General features: G+C 30.6%; 1 protein-coding gene across 3 annotated transcripts in view; it reads right to left on the bottom strand.

Annotated features, from left to right (window-relative positions):
* Positions 1-498: 498 nt before the first annotated feature.
* LOC135925021 (uncharacterized) overlaps positions 499-20,369 on the bottom strand; it is a 35,394-nt gene continuing 15,523 nt past the window's right edge. For 2 of the 3 annotated variants that reach the window (XM_065460154.1, XM_065460156.1), the window contains 18 exons: positions 16,945-17,555; positions 16,681-16,788; positions 15,844-16,009; positions 15,485-15,708; positions 14,418-15,357; positions 14,198-14,291; positions 13,356-13,833; positions 13,144-13,229; positions 12,566-12,949; positions 11,675-12,127; positions 11,275-11,400; positions 9,621-10,131; positions 4,398-4,601; positions 3,888-4,111; positions 2,812-2,969; positions 1,988-2,098; positions 1,709-1,859; positions 499-1,069 (listed from right to left, as the gene is read on the bottom strand). In XM_065460154.1, the coding sequence (XP_065316226.1) occupies positions 692-1,069; positions 1,709-1,859; positions 1,988-2,098; positions 2,812-2,969; positions 3,888-4,111; positions 4,398-4,601; positions 9,621-10,131; positions 11,275-11,400; positions 11,675-12,127; positions 12,566-12,949; positions 13,144-13,229; positions 13,356-13,833; positions 14,198-14,291; positions 14,418-15,357; positions 15,485-15,708; positions 15,844-16,009; positions 16,681-16,788; positions 16,945-17,555 (5,407 nt within the window). In that variant the 3' untranslated portion in view covers positions 499-691. The remainder of the gene's footprint in view (positions 1,070-1,708; positions 1,860-1,987; positions 2,099-2,811; positions 2,970-3,887; positions 4,112-4,397; positions 4,602-9,620; positions 10,132-11,274; positions 11,401-11,674; positions 12,128-12,565; positions 12,950-13,143; positions 13,230-13,355; positions 13,834-14,197; positions 14,292-14,417; positions 15,358-15,484; positions 15,709-15,843; positions 16,010-16,680; positions 16,789-16,944; positions 17,556-20,369) is intronic. The other variant, XM_065460155.1, reaches the window with a different exon arrangement.

The following is a 20,369-nucleotide window of genomic DNA, read 5'->3' as shown; positions in this document are numbered from 1 at the left end:
AGGGCATACAAATATAAATTATATTTTTTAATAAAAAATATTATAATAAAATATTTATTTATACTATATAAAAAAAGTATGCTATGGAGTTTGTAATGGCCGTTTCATAATTTATACATTAATTTAAAATAATAATAAAATATGTTATTCTTTAAAAAAATATATAAATTTTTCATAAAAAAAAGAAAGAATAAAAGCATATTCAAAAGGTTAATTATATATTTATGACTCAAGAAGACCCCTTCTATAACCAAGAGACGAATATAATTTGCAACAAAAATTAAGCTTTTTAAATTAATCAAAATTTGACTTAATCAAGGGAAAGGGGTAAAATATTATATTTATAAAATGAATACTTAAAATTTTTAGAATGGCTTTTTCAAAAAATATTATAATGCTTCATATTTTATATATATAAAAAATATAATAATTATTGCACAAAAAATAGAATTTTATAACAGAATTCGAATACATAATAATATATAATAGTGTGGATGTGAATTTAAATACATGATTTCAGCGAGAATTAAGCCAGAAAATAAGATACAGTATATGTTATATATACGATTTTATCATTTCTGTTATATTATATGGGAGGGGGGATTTCAATGTATAATACAATATATCCATCATCTAGAGAATATTAAAATTTTCATTGAAATCTTGACAGTCAGCACTTCTTGAAAAAAAATCAAAAATAATGATCGTATTCTAAAGATCGGCTATCTATCGGTGCCCCAGTGTTTTTCCCATTAATTACGAAGTTACCAGTTTCGCTAAACTGATCCTCACAATTTCCCATATTTCCGCCAGATCCATTTTCACCTTTTCCCATCAAATAGTCCTCATGGATTCCATTGATTTGGGATATGTCGAGCTGAAGGAAGTCCGTGTCGGGAAGGTTCCAATGGTCGATAAGGCATTTGACGTATGACATTTCTTTCCGGGCGTTTTGGTAGATAAGGTGAATTTGACTGGCAGGACATTTAAGCAGGTTAGGAGCCATAACGGTGGCAAGGTTGGAAGAGTCCATTTTGTTGAGAAGAGAATTGGCGGGTGAGGCAAAGATCTAGAATAAATTATTTTTCAAATATAATATTTACTTCCGGAAGCATAAATTTTGGTGAGCAATTAAATAATGCCTTTTTGAAAAAAAATAGAATGAATGTTAAAAATATAAAGAGATAAGGTAAAATAAATGTAAAAATATAGGTGAAAGCCCATAATTTTGAAGGTTATATTATAAATTTCATTAGTTAATATTTTTAAAAATAAGAAAAAAAATAGGAATATGCCTCTAATACTATAAGAAGCAGTTAAAATATTGTGAATCAATTTAAGTCATAGTGAAAAAATTAATACATACTTTCTATGGATATTAAACAAATGTTTTAACAAATGTTTTGATAATTTAATAATTATAAAATGGATTGATACCTTAAAACGATGCTGATATAGTAAATAATGTAAATAGCACAACAAAAAATTGTAAAATTATTTATTTTATTTTGGTTGAAACCGATTTAACCTCATTTATAAAGGTTCTTTTTATTCCAACAAAATATTATATCGGTTCAGTTATGGTTCATATATTTATAAAGGTTTAGCAGTTTATTCCGGATCCGGGTTCCTGGCGGATATCAATTGAATAAGAGGGCATCGATTCAAAATTATATTGTATAAATATTTGAAAAGGGTGATAAATTACCTGCAAAAATTTAACTAAATATGCCAAGACAGATTTATTTATTCTGGGAAGCCGCTGGGTTATCTCGATAGCTTTTTGAGGATCGGAATTGTTTTCTATGCATTCTTGGTAAAAATGGGCAGGTATCAAAGGTTCATAGAGCTCTCTGTACCTATAGAAAAATGACAAAAACAGACGGTATAGTTAAATAAAGAAATGAATTGTATATATTATGGTCTTCGGATTGGTTTTAAGAGCCCGCTAAGTTTAAATTTTAAAATCTTTATTATATATCCGAACCATAATTTGAGTAGCGAGGCGTGAATGTGAGGATCCGTGACATGCGGCGGTACTATCCATTGATCCATTTTGGATTTGAGCGAATTCACTTCATCAATGTCCCCCGGTATCCTTTCGTTCAAGATAAAATATATATTTTACTAAAATGCTTTGAAAATTACTACTACTAAAAAGCTTAATCTCTCTGTCAATTTACACAAAATATCATATAGAAAATTAGTTTTGTGATTGTAAAATTATATTAAATTTTGAAAATGTCTTATATAGAAATAAGCTATTAAATTTTTTATTTAAATCTCCATTTACTCTGAAAAGAGTAGACGATTTTTACTAAACCTATTAAATAAATGATATTCAAAGATCTCGTAAATCCGGTATGAAGAAAAGTAGTGGAATACTAAACGTTTGTTCGTGAATTCCACTCAAAATTGTAATCTGTGAGCCGTTCAAAGATCTTTCTCAAGAGATACTGTATCAATCAACATTCCAAAGAATTGATAAGTAATATATTCTTAGCATACATTCCTGTGCAAAAAAATTGTGCAATCTTAGAAGAAATGCTAATTTAAATCTCCCTTTACATTTTTTTGTTATATTTAATTTAAATAAAATTATTCTGGTATCCTTCATTATGTGTCTAAATTTTGGATAAATAGTTAGATAGGTTAAGCTGTTATAAAGTCTCAAAGTTACGATAATTTATTTGGGCAACCACATATAATAAATTTTATTATATTTATGGGAAATTTTACAATATTAAATCGAATTGATAAATTAATAATAATCCTTTATATACCAAACAAATTATTCAATTCATTGAATACCTGAAAATCCCTTCCAACTGATGACCATTGAGTCTAAGTATTTCTGTGGAAAGAGTAATTTGAACCCATGGCAGTTTAAGATCTGGACACTTATCCACTTGAAGATCTAGTATTTCTTCTAGTGTATTACCGAACATAGATGGCAAAAATATGGACATCTGGTGTCAACAGTTTTATTTTTGAAAAAAAGATATAATTATTGGATTTAGCACAAATTTTTAAATCTTTAATAAAAATCATGAATAGGGGGTGCCTTTTTCTGATTATAATCGATATTACTCATATGTAAGCGCATAATGATTCGGTATTTCATACGTGGTATAGGGTTCTAACTTGGAGTTAGAACCAGGGGATGTAAAAAATGAGGGTTTTTATCCCTTAATTTTAGTTTAGAAACCTATCATAATCCAAGCTTTATTAGAATAATTTGGAACTTATTTTGTGTTATTCAAATGTATGCAATCGAGATAGCGATGAAGATGTATAAATTAATTATTATAAATGCTGATTTTTGGTTTAACTTTTAACAAGGATGTCGAATCGCGGAACCGAAATAAACCGTTATAAGAAAATTTTAAGGAGAGAACCGAGCCGTTATTTCATAATGGTTATTGAAATTATATTTATTTATCTTAAATAATCGGCACAATTCAAAATATTTTTAAAAAATTTAGTACAAAATTATATGTATTTTATATTACTTAATTTGTTATTTTTACACATGTTTTAATCATAAAATAAAGAAATCCAAACTTATTTTCATTAATTTTTGTTTTTATTTTTTTAAATATTTTTATTAGATTATAATTGGGCAAGCTAAATAGTATAAATAATTTTTAAAAAATTGAAAATATATAAAACCAGGAATGAACCGATATGGATTAATTAATCAGAACATTCCGGAATGAAACTAAACCATTATACCTATCGGTTCGACACCCTGCACTTTTTAAAAAAATTCACATGTTGAAAAGGATGGTCATCAAAAAAATTTTAAAATGTTATTAATTTTAAGTACATTAAAACTAAAAACGAATAATTTTTTTTTTAAAAAGAAGCATTTTAAAGATTCCCACCTTAGCCTTCTGTATGTCGTCCAGCGTGAGTATCTTATTTTGATTAGAGGCTATTTTCATGGCCATCAAAACACTTTCTTTGTTAGAGAAAGCCCGGGAATTTTTGAATTTAGAATGGTTGGCATTGAAATTCCTCGTGAAATCGTTATTTTCTTCGAAGCTGATATTATTTATGCGTTCCGGGTCGGAGTGAGCGATCGGACGAGTCATCCTGACTTCTAAACCTAAAAGTTTATTCGTTTAAGAATGTTTTTTAAACTCTTCTTATTTTATTTTTTCCAAATCTCTTTTTTCCCCTCATTATTTGCATATTTCAAAAAATAAATCCTCATGTTTTTTTTCTTGCTTCATGGATTTTTTATTTTTATCCCTCACCCATAAGTGGTGAGGGGAAAGGAGAGTCAAAGAATAATAATAAAGTGCGCGCCAAAACGAATGGAAAATTATCTTCCAATCTATTAATATTTCTCAAAATTGATTTAAAGTCCTTCAAAAAAATCAATTGTAAACCGTCGCTTTCCAACTTGTCTCTCTCCCTACAACGACGTTCCAACAACTTGAGGCAATGATCTGCGAACGTGCTAACGGGAGTGCGAGTCAAAGCCAAGGGATCAAAAACGGGATCGGAATGTTGCAAGCAAAAATTACGAAGGTAAGAATCGAATCCGGGGCTTGGCCCGAAAAAGGTGAGACAAAGAGCCATCAATTCCCAACCTTTTTTTGTTGAAATTTTAAGATAAAATTTGTTAAAACGAAATTGTAATAAAGCAATTTAAAATTAAACTTTCATGATATAATTAGTGGTCAAAAACCTGATCGGAATAAAAATTTTGTACCGCTATCATAATAAAGACCTCACCGAAAACCGGACCAGTTTTTATAGGAACCACAAATATTTTATCCTGACCTATAGTTTTTGCTATTTCTAGGTTCTTTTTAATTGAATAAAAAGTGGTGGTAGGGTTTTTTCGACAGTGTCGATTATATCTTTATCCTTTATAATCCGTTCCAAGGTTCGGTTTAAACCGAAAGTATTATCTTAATGATCCGATTTTCTCAGGTTTGACCGAACCGTAGTGGTTTGGTCTTTATAATCCGTTTTAAGGTTCGGTTTAGACCGATAGAAAAATTATATATTATCTTTCTATAATTATCAAATAAATATAACTAATATCACAAAAAAATTTCAATGACATTTCAAATTTTATTCGCGTACACAAAACTAGTTGGTACGATTTTTTAAAATTGCATTTATATATACTCTTATTACTAGATATCATTGATGACGTTAAATCTAACAATAAAATGAAATGGTTAAATCCTTTCAAAATCTCACCTGACAAAATAGAGCATTCATTGTCAAAATTTTTTTCAAGTCAATACGTCAACAAGGCATATTCGATTTAAATTAATATTATGAATATGCTATAACAACTATAGATATCGACGTTGCCCAAAGCAGCACGTAAATTTTCCATAGATTTTTTTTGGCCCGGACCGGTCCCTAGTATCTTTTTATGAAAATAAACTAAGTTTGTATAATCCCCAGTTTTAAAAACATTTTCAAAACTTTGGCCGGGCCCGCTCCGAAAATATTTTTGCCTGGCCCCGTCCGGGGCTGCACCAACCTTTGCTATACAATATACTATATAGAAATATATCATAGAGCGTAACAAAAATTAATATTACTTGTACTAAATAGGCCCCCTTGTCTATCTTTATTGGCTAGCTAGATTATTTATCAATTAAGGCAACAGTTTCTTGTGAACAATTATTTTCTAAAGCAGGTGAGTTTTTAACAATTAAAGAAAAAAATGGTACGATTAAATCTTAATGAATATAGAATTATTATTCTATATACTTTATATGTGGTTCATGTCCATGGTTCAGTTTTTAAAATGGGTTCTGTTTCAGTTTTTGAAAATCGGCTCCAAACCGAACGAGTTGGGGTTAGTTTGTAAATATAACACATTTTATAGGTAATAAGAGCAAAAGACCAGCAGTTTCTGTACGTCAATAATTTAATAAAAAATTATATAGATATCTTCAATTTTGATTAGAAAAAAATATTAAATTAAAAAGGGTATATACCAAAAAGTTGGAGGAAAATATAATATCTATTTAAAATGTGAATATTCTGTTAACATATTTTATAGGACTACCTCAAGATGCCATTAATGTGGAACTAAGAGTCGAAAGGACTTAAATTATATAAAAGCAATTAAAATAAAGAATAGGATATATGTCCTTGTATAACTCATAAAGAAAATTTGTCCAATTGTCGGATAATATAATGTAATGGGGATAAAATGATACATGATAATATGAGAAGATAAATTCTGTAAAAATAATGGTATTTGGTGGCGTAAATAAAATAGAAGACAAATGTAGAATGTATATTTGGATTAATTGAAAGAATAAATCCGGTCAGTTGGCTAAAGAAAAGAAAAAATTGTTATCTCTTTTAGAGATATCAAAGTTTCATTTAACCGGGATGAGATGATTCGAGAAAATTATAAGGCCATTTATAATTGTATGAGGGGGATTTCTTATCCGAATACATGGAAGATCCAAAGACTTCATGAACCACAGTATGGGCGGCAGCTAAAATATTTGAGCTTGAAAGTCGGACACATCTGTATATTCTCAAGAGGGGTCATCTTCGAGAATATCTAATGATATATTAAATATAATTCTAAATAAATTAACAAATAAATAAACCCGTTCCATGGATAGTCCAATTATTATGAATATAGTTTATCACATTATCTAAATCAAGATGGAAAGTTCCTTTAAAAATCTTCTGGCAGTTATCCATCATAGGCACCTCCATAATGTCTTTATTCCTCTTTAATTTCCTCATTTTATGTTACCTCCCACAAGCCTTTTTCCACATTCATCCACCATGCTATTCAACCAAGGTGACCAAAACATTTAGATCATTATACCCAGTTAAGATGCTGCATACAATCCCTAATTTTGTCATTATATTGAATCTATTTAATAAAAACTTTTTCTTTATCTAAACACCCACCACTAGGACAGGCTGCAAATAACGCCGAGTTTGTTTCTAACTAAAATAACGCCGAGTTTGTTTCTAACTAACATTTTTTATACTGAAGAAATCCAAGCTTGCCTTCCTATTTAACGATATTTCGACTTCTATAAATTTCTTTTCTTTAGTATCTAAGATATCAATAATGAGTCTTGTTGCAATCTCATGATAGAGCAACATAATGTAGTAAAAACAATACTTTACCAAAAGTCAGACAAATACCACAAATTTAATTTGAACACGAGGCTTTGGTGAATCGGGAAAACATAGGAAAACTAGTTCCAACAGAGCGCGAGAATGAGGTCATAGACATAATATAGTTTGTATTTTGTTATGGCATCTATAAGCATTCCCTCAATTATTCTTAGTATATATTGGTTATCATTTTCGCTAGTGTTGAACCTGTTGATTTTGGCGATAATAAGTTAATCTTGTGACTTATCCCAAGTGGGTAAAGAAAAACAATTCGCAGTTATTGGTCGTTTTTCAATTTGCCCTGTTATTCAAATCAGTTTCATAAATTGTTTCATCAATTGGTACAATGGGAGAGTACCGTAACGTTTCTAAAATTTCGTCGAAAATATTGGTATCTAAGTTGCAAAACAAAATTACAAACCATATCATGTCTAAAAAATTAGCTTTAGCACTCAGTTCTAACTAGTTTTCCAGTGCTCTCCAGATTCATCAAAATTATTTCTTAAGTCATTAGTTTATAAGCTTTGGGCCTACGTTAAATCGTGTTATTTGTTTAACATTATTTGTAATGTAAGAATTTGTAATTACTACACGATGTGACTGAAGTCGTGTGACTACGACAAACCACTTTATTTGATATCCTAAATATTAAAGATTGTTATATTTCACTTATTTATTTTTAACAGTTCTAAAACTTTTATTTATATAGTATTCCTAGTTTTTTTTATATCGATAATATTTCTAGCTATTCATTTCTTCTTCTTTTATTTAACCAAGTATGGTATTTAAACAGCACTCGAAATAATATTTTTTTGTCCATTGTATAAATTATGAGAAAATACTCACATAAGCAATAATGTTATTATTTAATTTTATTTCTTATCAGCATCCCCTTCTAGTTTACGTCCCGAATTATATACCATCACAGAAAAATATCCCAAACAATAATGTTATTTTTGTGTATTCATTGCTTTGCAATATTTTGTTATATATAGGCAAAAAAAATTGGTAATAGTGAATAGAAAATTATAATGTATAATTATTATATTATTATGACGATATCTATTAGATACTTTTTATAATATTTTAGACAGGCAAAGAATGATCAAAATTTTGATGAAACCAGGTTCCCTTGTCCCCACCCCCAAATTTTCCGGACAATCGGCTGTCGTAGATAGCTCCTCTACCCTTCCGTTCGTGCAACCCGCGTACCGGGCTCAAAACATAACAGAAAATAAGTTAATAGAAGTGAAAGTATCGTTAAATATTGCAGGTCAATATTTCTTTAGTATAAAAAGAATTTCAGTTAGGAACAACTAAGCACAACCCAAAATATTAACTATGAGAAATCATTCGTAGTTTTGCGAAACAATTAGAAGAATGAACATGAAAACATCAGGTGATAACGATTCTGGTAGCACATTTAATAAACGAAGAGCCCCTTCAGCATTCATCCGATGGAAAAATTATCAAACAAGGCAGCAAGATGCTTTATTGAAGAAGCAATAAAAACAAATACAGTAGTAGTAGTGTTTTCTTAAAGGATGAACAATCCTTTTTCCAGATTAGGTGGATCTTATCTCGTTTGAGTGAACCAAAAGAAAAAACATTCACATGATGCAATAGCCGTATGCCTATCTTTTGCAAAACGAGGAATAGGGATCAGCAGTCATGAAAAGATTTGTATCTAGTATTTGCTTTAGGGGGGGGGGGGTCCTCATCATGCAAGATCTCCGACTGATAAAATCAACATTAATTACTATCAAAACAATGTGTCATCATACCATAGAAAATGGGGCTTTTTGTTTTATAAGCCACCATATATTAATTAGTAGTGTTAAATGGCTCGATTTGAGCCTTTTAAAAAACGGTTAACTCAATTTAGCCAGAAAAATATTGTAAGCCTTCGCTCCACTTATATTCGCTCCGCTTGGACAACAGGTTCAGGCTCTCGTTCTCAGAATTGTAACAAAATATCAATAAAATATATAAAAAATTTTAAATAAAACAATATCCTTTAATTTGTAAATTTTATTGAGCATCTTTTAGAGGCAATTCAAACTGACAAATACAACAGGGTCAAGAATCAAGATTATAAAAAGGGTGGCCATTAGTTATGAGAAAATGTTTAAGCCATTTCGATTTTATTTTGAAAAAAATAAAAAATAAGACACGTTTATTATTACATCCTAATAAATTTAGTTTCATAAATAAAGAGATTAGTGATTTCAAAAATATTTAAATATTATTATGAAATAAATATCTTATTAAATATATTTTTATAAATATAATAGAAACTATGTATTATTAATATAAAAAAAATAAAAATCGAAAATTAAAATTAATACCGGTCCGGACGAAGACCGATTGCACTAAGCCAAAGACCGTTTTTAAAATTAGTCCGATCTCAGTCTTTTTGGCCCGGGCCGTTGGCCCCTCTATATGCAATTTTGGGTCTTAAATCGTGTAAAAAAAATTATAACCTTTAACGAGGGAAGAATATGGGTCGGGGTTTTCGGTTGTTTGTCGGCAGAGTTGCATGAGAATCTCGTCTCTCAGATTAAGTTTCAGGGTGGGATAGCTGTTCGGGTAGTATCTTTCGGGCAGTTTCAGTGGGGAATTTTTGAGTAGAGGGTAATTTGACACTTTATTACTGCTATCCGAATTACCAGAGTTATTCGGTAACCGTTGGATATGATAGTTATCTGGGTTAAGCCTTCTCCATTCTTCGTGATCATATCCAATATCGGGGACGAATCCCTCCTTTTTAGGGTAACTATCAACATGGTATTCGGCATCGTCGATTATGGGTTGGTCGTTTAAGGATGATGTAGAGTTGGGGTCGTCATATCCAAATGTATTTTGATTCTGTTGGTGGTGCGTCTCGGGAGATGGTAATGAAACTCTAGAAATATCTGCGACAGTATCCATGCCTAGGTAAGGGGATGGCAGAAGACGGCAATTGAGTCCTTTATTGACTATGTCCAGGGCCAGCTTAATAATTAGAAGAAAAAATCGCATACTTATTTTTAAAAAAAATATATATATGAAAAATTGGTTTACATTCTAAAATTTATGAAAATTTTTTTAAAATTCAAGGGCTATCGATTTCGGAAATATGGTAATTAGCAAAATTAATAATAATTTCATTTTACATATAAAAACAAATTTAATAACTCTCGACTGATTAAAATCTAATAATCTATACTTATATGGCCACTCATTTTTTGAAATTTTTATAGCTCAGTGTTTTAGTTTTTTTTATTATATTTGTTCTTTTTAAATTAGTACGCGCCTTCTGATCTCATTATTTTCTTAATATGATTTGGCAGAATCGGATTGAGATGGAAGCAATAGGTGATGTCTTGAGGATAAATAGACTGGTTGAACTGAAGGGAAAGGATGATTGGTTGAATAGATGGGGTTGATAGGAAATGGAGGGAACAAGATCCAGAGGGCGACCAAAGATGAGCTGGGTGAAAGTGGTAAATATTGACATGAAAAGGGTGGGGAGCGGAAACTATAGAAAGGGGATTAGAAATGGAAATGCCAATGATGAAGAAGATGAGTTTGGAACAGGTACAAATCTAGGAACATGACTCAGGACGCCTTTAAAATTTATGGGAACCCGAAGCCATTTTAAAATTTCCAGCAACTAATTTACATGTTTAAAATCTTATGATTTATTGTAAAAGGTGCATGGCCTAATTAACAAGGTTATTAGTACAAGAAACTGGATTTTAAAAAAAATAAATATTCAGAACACTGTTAATTTTGTTAAACGGCTCGATATGAGCTGATTTTTAAAAACGGTTAACTCAATATTTTATCTAGAAAAATATAAAGTATGGAGTTAGTTGTTTATAAAATTCGGTTCAAATCGAGCAGTTTAACAACACTACTATGAATATATGTCTTTCCCGCTATTTGGGTGTTTTAACTCTTAATCTCCCCTAAGAAATGGTTGTAAGCAGAGCAGATTATATACCATCTCCTTTTTTTAATCAGATATGTTCTGAAACCGATAGTTGGTACGGCTAAAAAGGTGGTACCGGCGAGTCTCTGATTTTATTTCCAGAGCGATAAAGTTGGGTAGTATTTTGATCGTTTAGTGTTTTTTCTTAATGAATAAATTACCGAGTTCAGACTTTGCTTCTTGCATCTTTTATCACCCATATACATTTGGATTTTTTTGAATATCTCTATAGCTTCTTTCTTTATGGTTTTATCGTCCGTTTCGATCATTGGTTGTTGAATAGCCTCCTAATTAAGAAATCCATTATTAAATGATATTATTTAGAAAAATTTAAGAGATGCAAGTTAATATAGAATCTAAATTTGGTATCAAAATTTTGTCCACAATCTTTGCCAATCGATATATATTGATATATATATAAAAATATAAAATAGTATCGAATTTGAATATTTAAAAAACGTTTGTAATAAGAATAAAATTCGTGCCATTATTATATTTCGCAAATTTTTGATATACAAAATTTTGATTATTTTTTAGTAAAATGCAAAAAAAAAGAATTACCTTGCTCCAGGATAGCATATTAGCTATGGATAACTTCTTTCTAAAGAGTCCCCTCTTGTGCCTATTTATATTAAATTTGGGCCCGTATGCGTCGTTATTACCGCTATTATAATTGATTGCACTATCACCGTGATTGACGTTATTAAAGCTCCCGCAACTATTGGAAGATGCCTTTAGCTGCTGACAGTTTGCGGTTTCGAAACTCAGATGATTGATATTTCGATCGTTATTCCTATAAAATGAGTGATCTTCGGGTACAGGTCCGGATACCAGATATTTATTCCTGGATTTCACATTTTTTGCTAAATTGATTTGATTATAATTGTCAGCTGTTGTACCGGAAAAGGTGGAAAGCACTGATGGAGATGGTAAGGAAACTTCGTTATAGTGATTGGGAAGTGAAACTTCACCCAAATGATTAGGAGAACAGGTTAATAGTGGGGAAGTAGGGGTCTGTAATAAAATAAAATTAAAAAAAAAAGATATATTGTTTCTATAAATAAGTAATAAATTATGATTTACGATATAGTCGATTAAATCATGATTGATATAATAAAGGAAGAAAAGGAAATTGATTCTAAAAATTTGTGCAAAATACTTGTGGGTAAGGCCAAAATCATTTTTTAAGCTTTAGAATTGGAAAAATTTATGTCGTTTTTCTTCATAAAAAAATTATCGAGGGCCTGGCCAGACAACTTGACAAAATCATTTTACGGACTAGGGAGCGGAAGAGGCTGAAAACTATTTGATCACCATAATAATCGACATACAATCTTAATTTTGCACACTTCAATATTTTACTTCATTTTCCTTTTAAGCTTACCTTCCTAAAACCCCCACCCCTTCTGCCAAAAAATTTCGGGTAAAAAAAATGCCATGGAATAAAATTACCATTAAAATTTGTCCACTGAAATTTCGATTTCTATTGTTGCCGAAACTATTATTAAGTGGGCAAGTTTTGTGATTATTATGGCGTGCGAATCTATGATCGCTAACATCGTTTAAAGTAGCGTAGTGCGTGAGCGATGACATGAGAAGGGAAAGAGGTCTACTGGCGGCGGGGTAGTTGTAATGCATATTATTAACCATATTGTTTTGGGATATATTTTTCCTGTGGTAATTCCAATTTTGGGAATCGTTGATAGAAGAGTTATGATTAACGGGTGAGATTAGTAGTCTGCTAATTCGGCCAATGGAATCGAAATTGTTTGGGTCGTTTAAATCGTTTATAAGCTTGTGGCTCGAATTTAATTTTAGAGGGAGATTTCTGTTAGCCTTTATTAGAGAAATTATAAAATGTACTTCATAAAAACTTCATTAGTTTAAAAAATTTTGAAAATGTCTAAGGAGGTAGCTAGTCGTAAGATTCGAGAGTAGGACCTGGTGAATTACCTCCCTACCGTTTTCTCATGTATAAACGTTGAATTCAAAACTTTAAAATTAGAAATAAATTAGCTAGATCATATTACTTTGACGTTATCGCATTCGAACTTTGTACGTTTGGCATCGTCATCAATGGGGAGTATCGTTTGGTCACGGTGTTTTGCTGGCAGTGCTTTTATGTTCATAAAAATCATTTGTCAATCTATCCACAATAAAATTAGCCTCTCACTTAACTGATTTCTTTACATCTTTGTTTCTTCCTTCCCTTAATTCAAAAAAGAAAACAAATTAGGTTTACCAGTTCTAAAAGAGCTAACTGAATTGCCAGCTGCAACATAAACACTAGCGTGATCTACCAAATTTTTTGATTCAAATACTGTGCCACCCATTCCAAGCCCTCCACATTTCACGTACAATGCATTTCGATTACTTTTCTCGATCTGGTTAACGGTAACGGCAAGCGCGTCGGTACTGTTCCATTTGGCAGTGACGGTAAATTTGTTTTTCTCTCTGGGGTGTTCATCGCCAAAAGGAATAGATTCGAGGTGACCGTAGTAATTTCGATAGTTCTGTGAATCGGGCGAAGGATGGTGATATAGGGCAGAACCGTCGTTGCTATTCTGATGCGGGGGATATTGATTGATGTGATTGACGCGATTATAATTATCGACATCGATTTGCGAACCGCAATCGGACGAGGAGAATGAGGACTCGTTATTGCTCGTCATGAAGTAATTTCCGTTATTGTAGTATCTGGCAGTGCTTGAAGTGGATACCTAACCGTAAATTTGAAAGATGAATGAATCATTCTTACATCCAGCTAGTACGCTATTATTATATATAATCAGCTGAGTATTAAAGTGTTCTATATCCATTTTTTTTATAAATTAATTCTTAAAAAAGTATTTTTCGTATTTTAAATAGGAGATCATGTTATAATTATGCTATTTGAATGTTTTTATATGGAAGAATTGATTTATCTAAAAAAAAGCATTTTATGCATCAGCCTTGTCCATAATTAATTTATCCAGACCAGACAGGCTTAACCAACATATCTATTTTGTTTTTCAATCAATATGATCACGCTAATTAAATTTTAATATATTATTTAAGATAAATGATGGTTAAAGGAATTCAAACTTTATCATATATATGGTGGTAGGCTTCATCACGGGTGATAAGAGGTGATCTCATCGCGCCATTTACTAAGTTTGAACCATAGAAGTTGTGTCCGCTAGTGTAAAGCATAATATGGTAAAATATTTTAACACAAATCAAGTTACTAGATTAACCCTATTATCCAAATAAAATTTAGAAATTGAAGAGTAATATTGGCAAAATAGTTGAGAAAAAAATATACCAATTCATGGGTGGCTGCACTAAGTTGTATGTCGCGTTAGAACGATGGTGTCTGTACTTCAAAAGAGCCGCTACCCCTAATTTAGGGTACCTGGGTCGGCAAGAAAACACTACCGATTCACCGACATTAGTTTTATTCAGACTAACGACACTATGATTTTCGATAGGATCGGGTCCTAAGAACCTGTCTCTCCTCCCATGCAGACATTTGATGTTCTCAACTGCTGAATCAAATTTATCATATTGTTGGTCCAATTTGTGGTGAGGGATTTCCTTCCTATTGGGATTACTTTCCTCGTTCGTAGATTGGAGTTCATTCACTTGGCTCTTTCTCTCATTCTCAATTTTGAAGTGGAATAGATTGCTATCTCCGGTTGAGACGGGCTCACTATCTATAAATGCTATACGATCGCCAAATGACGTTGATGGGTGGGAGAGACAAGGGGATGGGGTTTTAGAATTTGTCTTGGAATTTGTTTGGGAATCATCTGATTTTGAGGAAGATGATATCGAGGAAGGATTCGAGGATGAAGTAGAGGAGTTGTCGTTGCCATTATTTAAGGAAGTAGATAGCGCCATTTGTTGTAGCTGCGATTTGCTCTCGCCAATGGGAGTCAAAGAAGTGGGGGGATTGATTATGAATGCCGAGGGGAGATGTGCGGCAGAGAGGCGTGTATCATTAGGGTAAAATTGTTGATCTGATCTCTTTTCTTTTTTTAAACTAGCAACCGAAACCTTTTTGAGTTCAATATCAACGTCCTTAACCGAGAAACGGTCGCATTGGGGATCAGAAGGAGTTGGGATATTAGCTCTGTGGGAAGTGTGATGTTTACTGGTTTCTGGGTTAGTTTTGTCTAATAAATATGTATTCGAATGCTTGAGATTGAGTTTCGAAAGGGGTTTGTCAATTTTTTCGGTGTTAGAAAGTTGACTAAGATTATCTGTAATATAAGCATAAAACATTTCTTAAAAAAAATTTAGACCATATAACCAAAGGTTGAGGTAGTGTTTCAATAAAAAAAATCTTAATAATATCATATTATTGCTGCTATCATATTATATTTTTACCGTGTTGGTTAAGGCTTTGAAATTTGAATTGCTTAGATTTGCTCATAAAATTTTCCTTGTTTAATTTATAATTTCGAATATCGCACTCGCGGGTTTGAAATTGTGTTTCAACAACGTTTTTCTTGCAGTCGTTGTTTTTCGAATGACTACTATTTTTATGTTCTGGGGTTTCGAAGGCGGTAGTTTTAGGATCTAGAAATGGTTCGCTGGCAATGAATGAGGAGCTAAAGGGAATATTTTTTTGAAAATAAAGGTAGGTGTTGTTGTGAATCTAAAGACGGAGAAATTATCAAATTATTTTTATAAAAATAAGACATCTTAAAATAGCCCGCCAAAAATATTATAATTATTTTTTTTACTCTAAATATTTGGATGGGATAATAGAGGCGGATTTAATTATTCTCTTCCTATTAACGTAAGGTGAAGCGTTGATTATGGCTGGTAAGGACTTAGGGATAGTATCTTTAGATTCCGTAGATGGATTTAAATCCTGCAAACTCGCGGGGAACGGAGTTGATGCAATGGCTAGATTAATACATTAATGATATAATATGTGTGGATTTATGTAATAGGTGTTAAATAGGTTATATCAAACATAGAGTTTAGAAAATGGCATATATGACGTTTATTTAGCGTAGGTTTTAAAAAATAACATGAGTGGTTAGATCGGGATAAATAGATTACCCCCATTTAACTGTTATATCTCATTCAAATTTCTATATTAGGCTTTGATAATTTAGACATTTATTAAATCAACCTTAATTATTATCATAAAAATTTAAATGATATAATATTTTAATTTTTTATGAGAATTTTGTAAAGTTTCAAAAATAAAGCAAAATGCCTAAAATATTATTTTCCTAAAAATATAATTAAACATGCATTAATATTTAAATATTAGTATAAACTTGTTTTTAAAAAAAAATATTATTTAAAAAAAAGTTATAAATTAAAATGTGCGTGTTTGACTTTAAAAAATGTTTATAATCTAAAAAAAAATCATTCAATAAAAATAGATGAAACTTTTCAGAAACAGTTTAGCATAAAATAAGAGGCTACTGAAAAGAGCCAGTTCATCGATACGGGTTATTTGTAGTAACTAGCGGTAACTAAAATTTAATGGGGCGTTGTTATACCTCAGTATACCTTTTTCAAGAGTTTAATAACAGAGTAGTGTGCATCATAATTAAACTAACCTTGATCTTTACGATGAATATCTAAATTATAGTCCATTTCTTTGATAGGGGCCATGGCATGTGAGGAGGGCAACTTGAATCTCAACACAGCTGGTTGGTCAGGTTTACCTATATTTAAAATATATAGTCCCTTAATTTATAGAAAATATTATATGCGGAATAAAAAAGTTTTCCCGTCGTAGGATTTTTAAAAATTGACACTTTTGCTATCTTATCATTATATCATGAAGGTTTTCGAGGAAAAAATATTTATTCGTATATTACTTTGATGCAAATAGAGTCTGAGACCTTCTTTGATTCTTCCCTTGAATTCTTCCCCGCCCGGGTGCTCGGGGTCAAAATCAATGTTCCTTTCTCCTCGTTCACCACTAAGATTGAGTTTTTTGTCATTGATGACCCTATAGCTGCCCAGCATCCTGAGTTCCGATGGCATGGCTTGAAGCAAAGACGTATTGGTCAGAGTTTTTTTGAGGACATCGGCGTCATTGATACCGTAAATATAGTTATTTTTTCCTTCTATTTCGGATTTTGACTGGTCTAAATAAGTATTCGATTCGAATGAAGTTAAAATGGAGGTAGTCATAACCGGGGAGGTTCCATCGTTAATGGCATAACTGGAAATAAGGAGGTGAGGAGGATCGAATAGAGAGTTAAAGCTCCCGCTTTTCCTTAGCTGGCGATTATTAGTGCCATTTTCTTTGGTTCGAGGTATGTCTACTCGTTTAGGCTTATCGCAATTATCCAAGTGATAGTGGGCATGGGTGGATTGGTTAGCTTGAGTAGCTATTGATTGACTTTGATCTACGGTTTGAGATATCGGTTTGCTCATACCACTAGAATTCAAGATATTGGATATGGATCCTATCGGAGGTTTTCTATGGAAATTTGTTTATATATTTTTTAAAAAATGGTAAAAATTCGTAATTTTTTGAAAAATATATAATAGGCTTTTCTAGAAATTATTTTTATTGGGAAATAATGAACATAATTCATAATAATTATGGTAACTTTTATAGTAAATTTCAGCAAAAAAAAAGTTAAGCTGTTTAGTTAATTAAGGGTAATGTAACGGAAATGCTATTTGCATGTTTATATATTTGTATCAAATTAATTAAATGAAAATAATTATAAAAACCCAAAATTTATGTTTTTTTTTATATAAAAAAAAGAAAAGTATGCTAAAAAATGTAAAGGTAACATTATAAAATGTAAAGTGTTTTTTGTAAAAATAATTTAAAATAATGATTTATGAATTAGAAAAATTTAGACAGAAAAATGTTTTTTTAAAAGTAAAAATACCGAAAACAAGATCTATATCGTTCGGTGTATTGGTTATATACGGTTAAAAGGTATAAAAAAAATTTTAAGCTTTCCCAAAATTTCCGTTTTCATTTAATTTTTTTAAGAAAATAAGATTTAAAAAGAAAATTGTAGTCTCAGGAGGCCTTCGAATATAAGAGTATAACACTATCAAGACTCCTCGGATAACTAAGCCAAAATTTATTTTAGAAAGATAAAATCTGTTTTTTGTAAATTTTACAATAAACATAATTTTTTTTACGAATTCTTTATAATTGTATTTTGTGTAGCGGGAAAAGATTTATACATATAATTTATGAAAATGTCATTCAGACTTTCTTAAATATATATTATATATTATATAGTAAATCCATTTTTTCCCTTCTTGTATTAGGGCTAGGGTGGCATATCTCATGTTATAAACTATTTCCAAACGAATATTACGTGCTATGCCGATATTAACCTAAATAAATCCCTATCCTATCAAATCTATGAAGTTAATTTTTTTATTTCCCTAATCATCTTGAAAAAATATAAGCGTTACTCCTCATTCACATTAAGCGAAATTCATGGCGAAATATACAAAAATACAGCATATTATATATAGCCCGCCGCGAATTCGCTCTAACTGTAAATGCAGGGCTTTGGGTGAGTTCTAGTTACATAACCTTAGATTCCTTAACAATTTTTTTAATATTAAAATGGAAAGGGGGGGGGGCGGGTCGGTCGAAACATTATTGATTTTGCGGCCCTTTATAAAAATATTATTATTATTTTATATCGCCATATTATAATTTATAATATATAATGTGATAAAAACCATTCATCTTTTATAAAATCCAAGGACGAAATTATCTCTCCCTACTATAATTGCCCACTAAAATTTGTGTGGTGTTCGTTGAAAGTGATTCTTAAATAATATATTCAATAGTATTTTAAAAAATGACTTATGCTTAGATAGATAAACGAGATAAGTAGATGTTATTTTTTTTAAAAAGTAGTATGATATCAAGAGTTAAACGATATTATAATAATAAGTTGGATAGTCTTCATGGTGGATATGGGAGGATACAAAACGAAATGAAAATTAAATAAGATATTTTTTTAAAAAAATATTAATAATATCGATTATTTGCGAATCGCGAAAGAAAAAAAGTTTCAAAGGCGAAATCGCTTCTTATTTTTTTCGCACATTATTTTATCAATCATGGTTAATATTTTAATATCGAATTTAGTTTTTAAAAATCGAATTTTTTTTATTTTAAACGACTAAAGGTCATTTAAAAAAAATATATGATTTTTTTTGGTATTACTTGATAATGTATAAAAGCATCGACCTCGCTAAAAAGGAAAAAAGCCGTTTAATTTGAGAATTCCTAAAAAAAATTATAAAAAACGACCCAATTAAGATATTAGCTAAATAGTTTTATGTATGCCTCGAGATTTGACAAATAGAAATCCAAGCCTTTCTGACATCTATGAACAAAATCTCCAGGCTTACATAAAATTATTTTGGCTAAAATCCTAATCGAGTCGTTTTTACAAAATTGACCCGGAAATCGGGGTTTTAAAAACCCTAATTTAGCACAACTAAATAAAATTTTATATAAGTAACTTTAAATGATAAAAGCTAGCGAGACCTCACTGGTATAAAAAAAAATTTCTTTGGGGGAAAAAAATCTTTTCAAAAAAGAGTTAAAATAATTATTCCTTCAATTGATATCATAATCATAATTTAATTAAATAAGTAAGTGTTTATAGATTTTCGTTCTATCGTATATATACATATATCGGGTAATGATCATAATTGGCAAAACAAAAATGGCTTTTATTACCGAGTACATGTAATTTGGTAGATGTAATGAAGGCTGCCATATTTAACCCTTGTAAAGGTTAAGTAGGATATAAAAAATCCCACGTTTTAAAAACAATTCTCCCTGACACACATATTTAGTGATTGTTAAATAGTTCATATTTTTTTGGCTAAAATATTGGGTTAGCAGTTTTTATTAAATCGAGCCATTTACATTACACATATCATATAAACTTAAATTTATTTAGATTATGTTACTTGGTGTTAGTAGTGAGAATAATAATTTTAAGTGTTAAATTGGAATCAATTTTCTTAACCTTCATTTCTCGAAGGGTTAAATGCTCAGAAAAGAAACATTTTATTTTATCCCTTATTCAATTTCGATATAAAAATCAATACAATTTCTTAATTTGACAGTTATATAAAAATAACGAAAAGACATTCTTACAAAAAATATTCATTAAAATCTATTTGATTTTTTTTTTGAAATATGCAGGATTCAAAGAAATTAATTATTTGCCCCATCCAGTGTTGTTAAAAGGCTCGTTATGAGCCGATTTTTAAAAACGACTAAATC

Source organism: Gordionus sp. m RMFG-2023, chromosome 2 (genome assembly GCF_954871325.1).
Source record: "Gordionus sp. m RMFG-2023 chromosome 2, tfGorSpeb1-WG-v2, whole genome shotgun sequence".
NCBI classification, from domain to species: Eukaryota; Metazoa; Nematomorpha; class Gordioida; order Chordodea; family Parachordodidae; genus Gordionus; species Gordionus sp. m RMFG-2023.
This window is presented reverse-complemented; position numbering and strand designations above follow the sequence as displayed.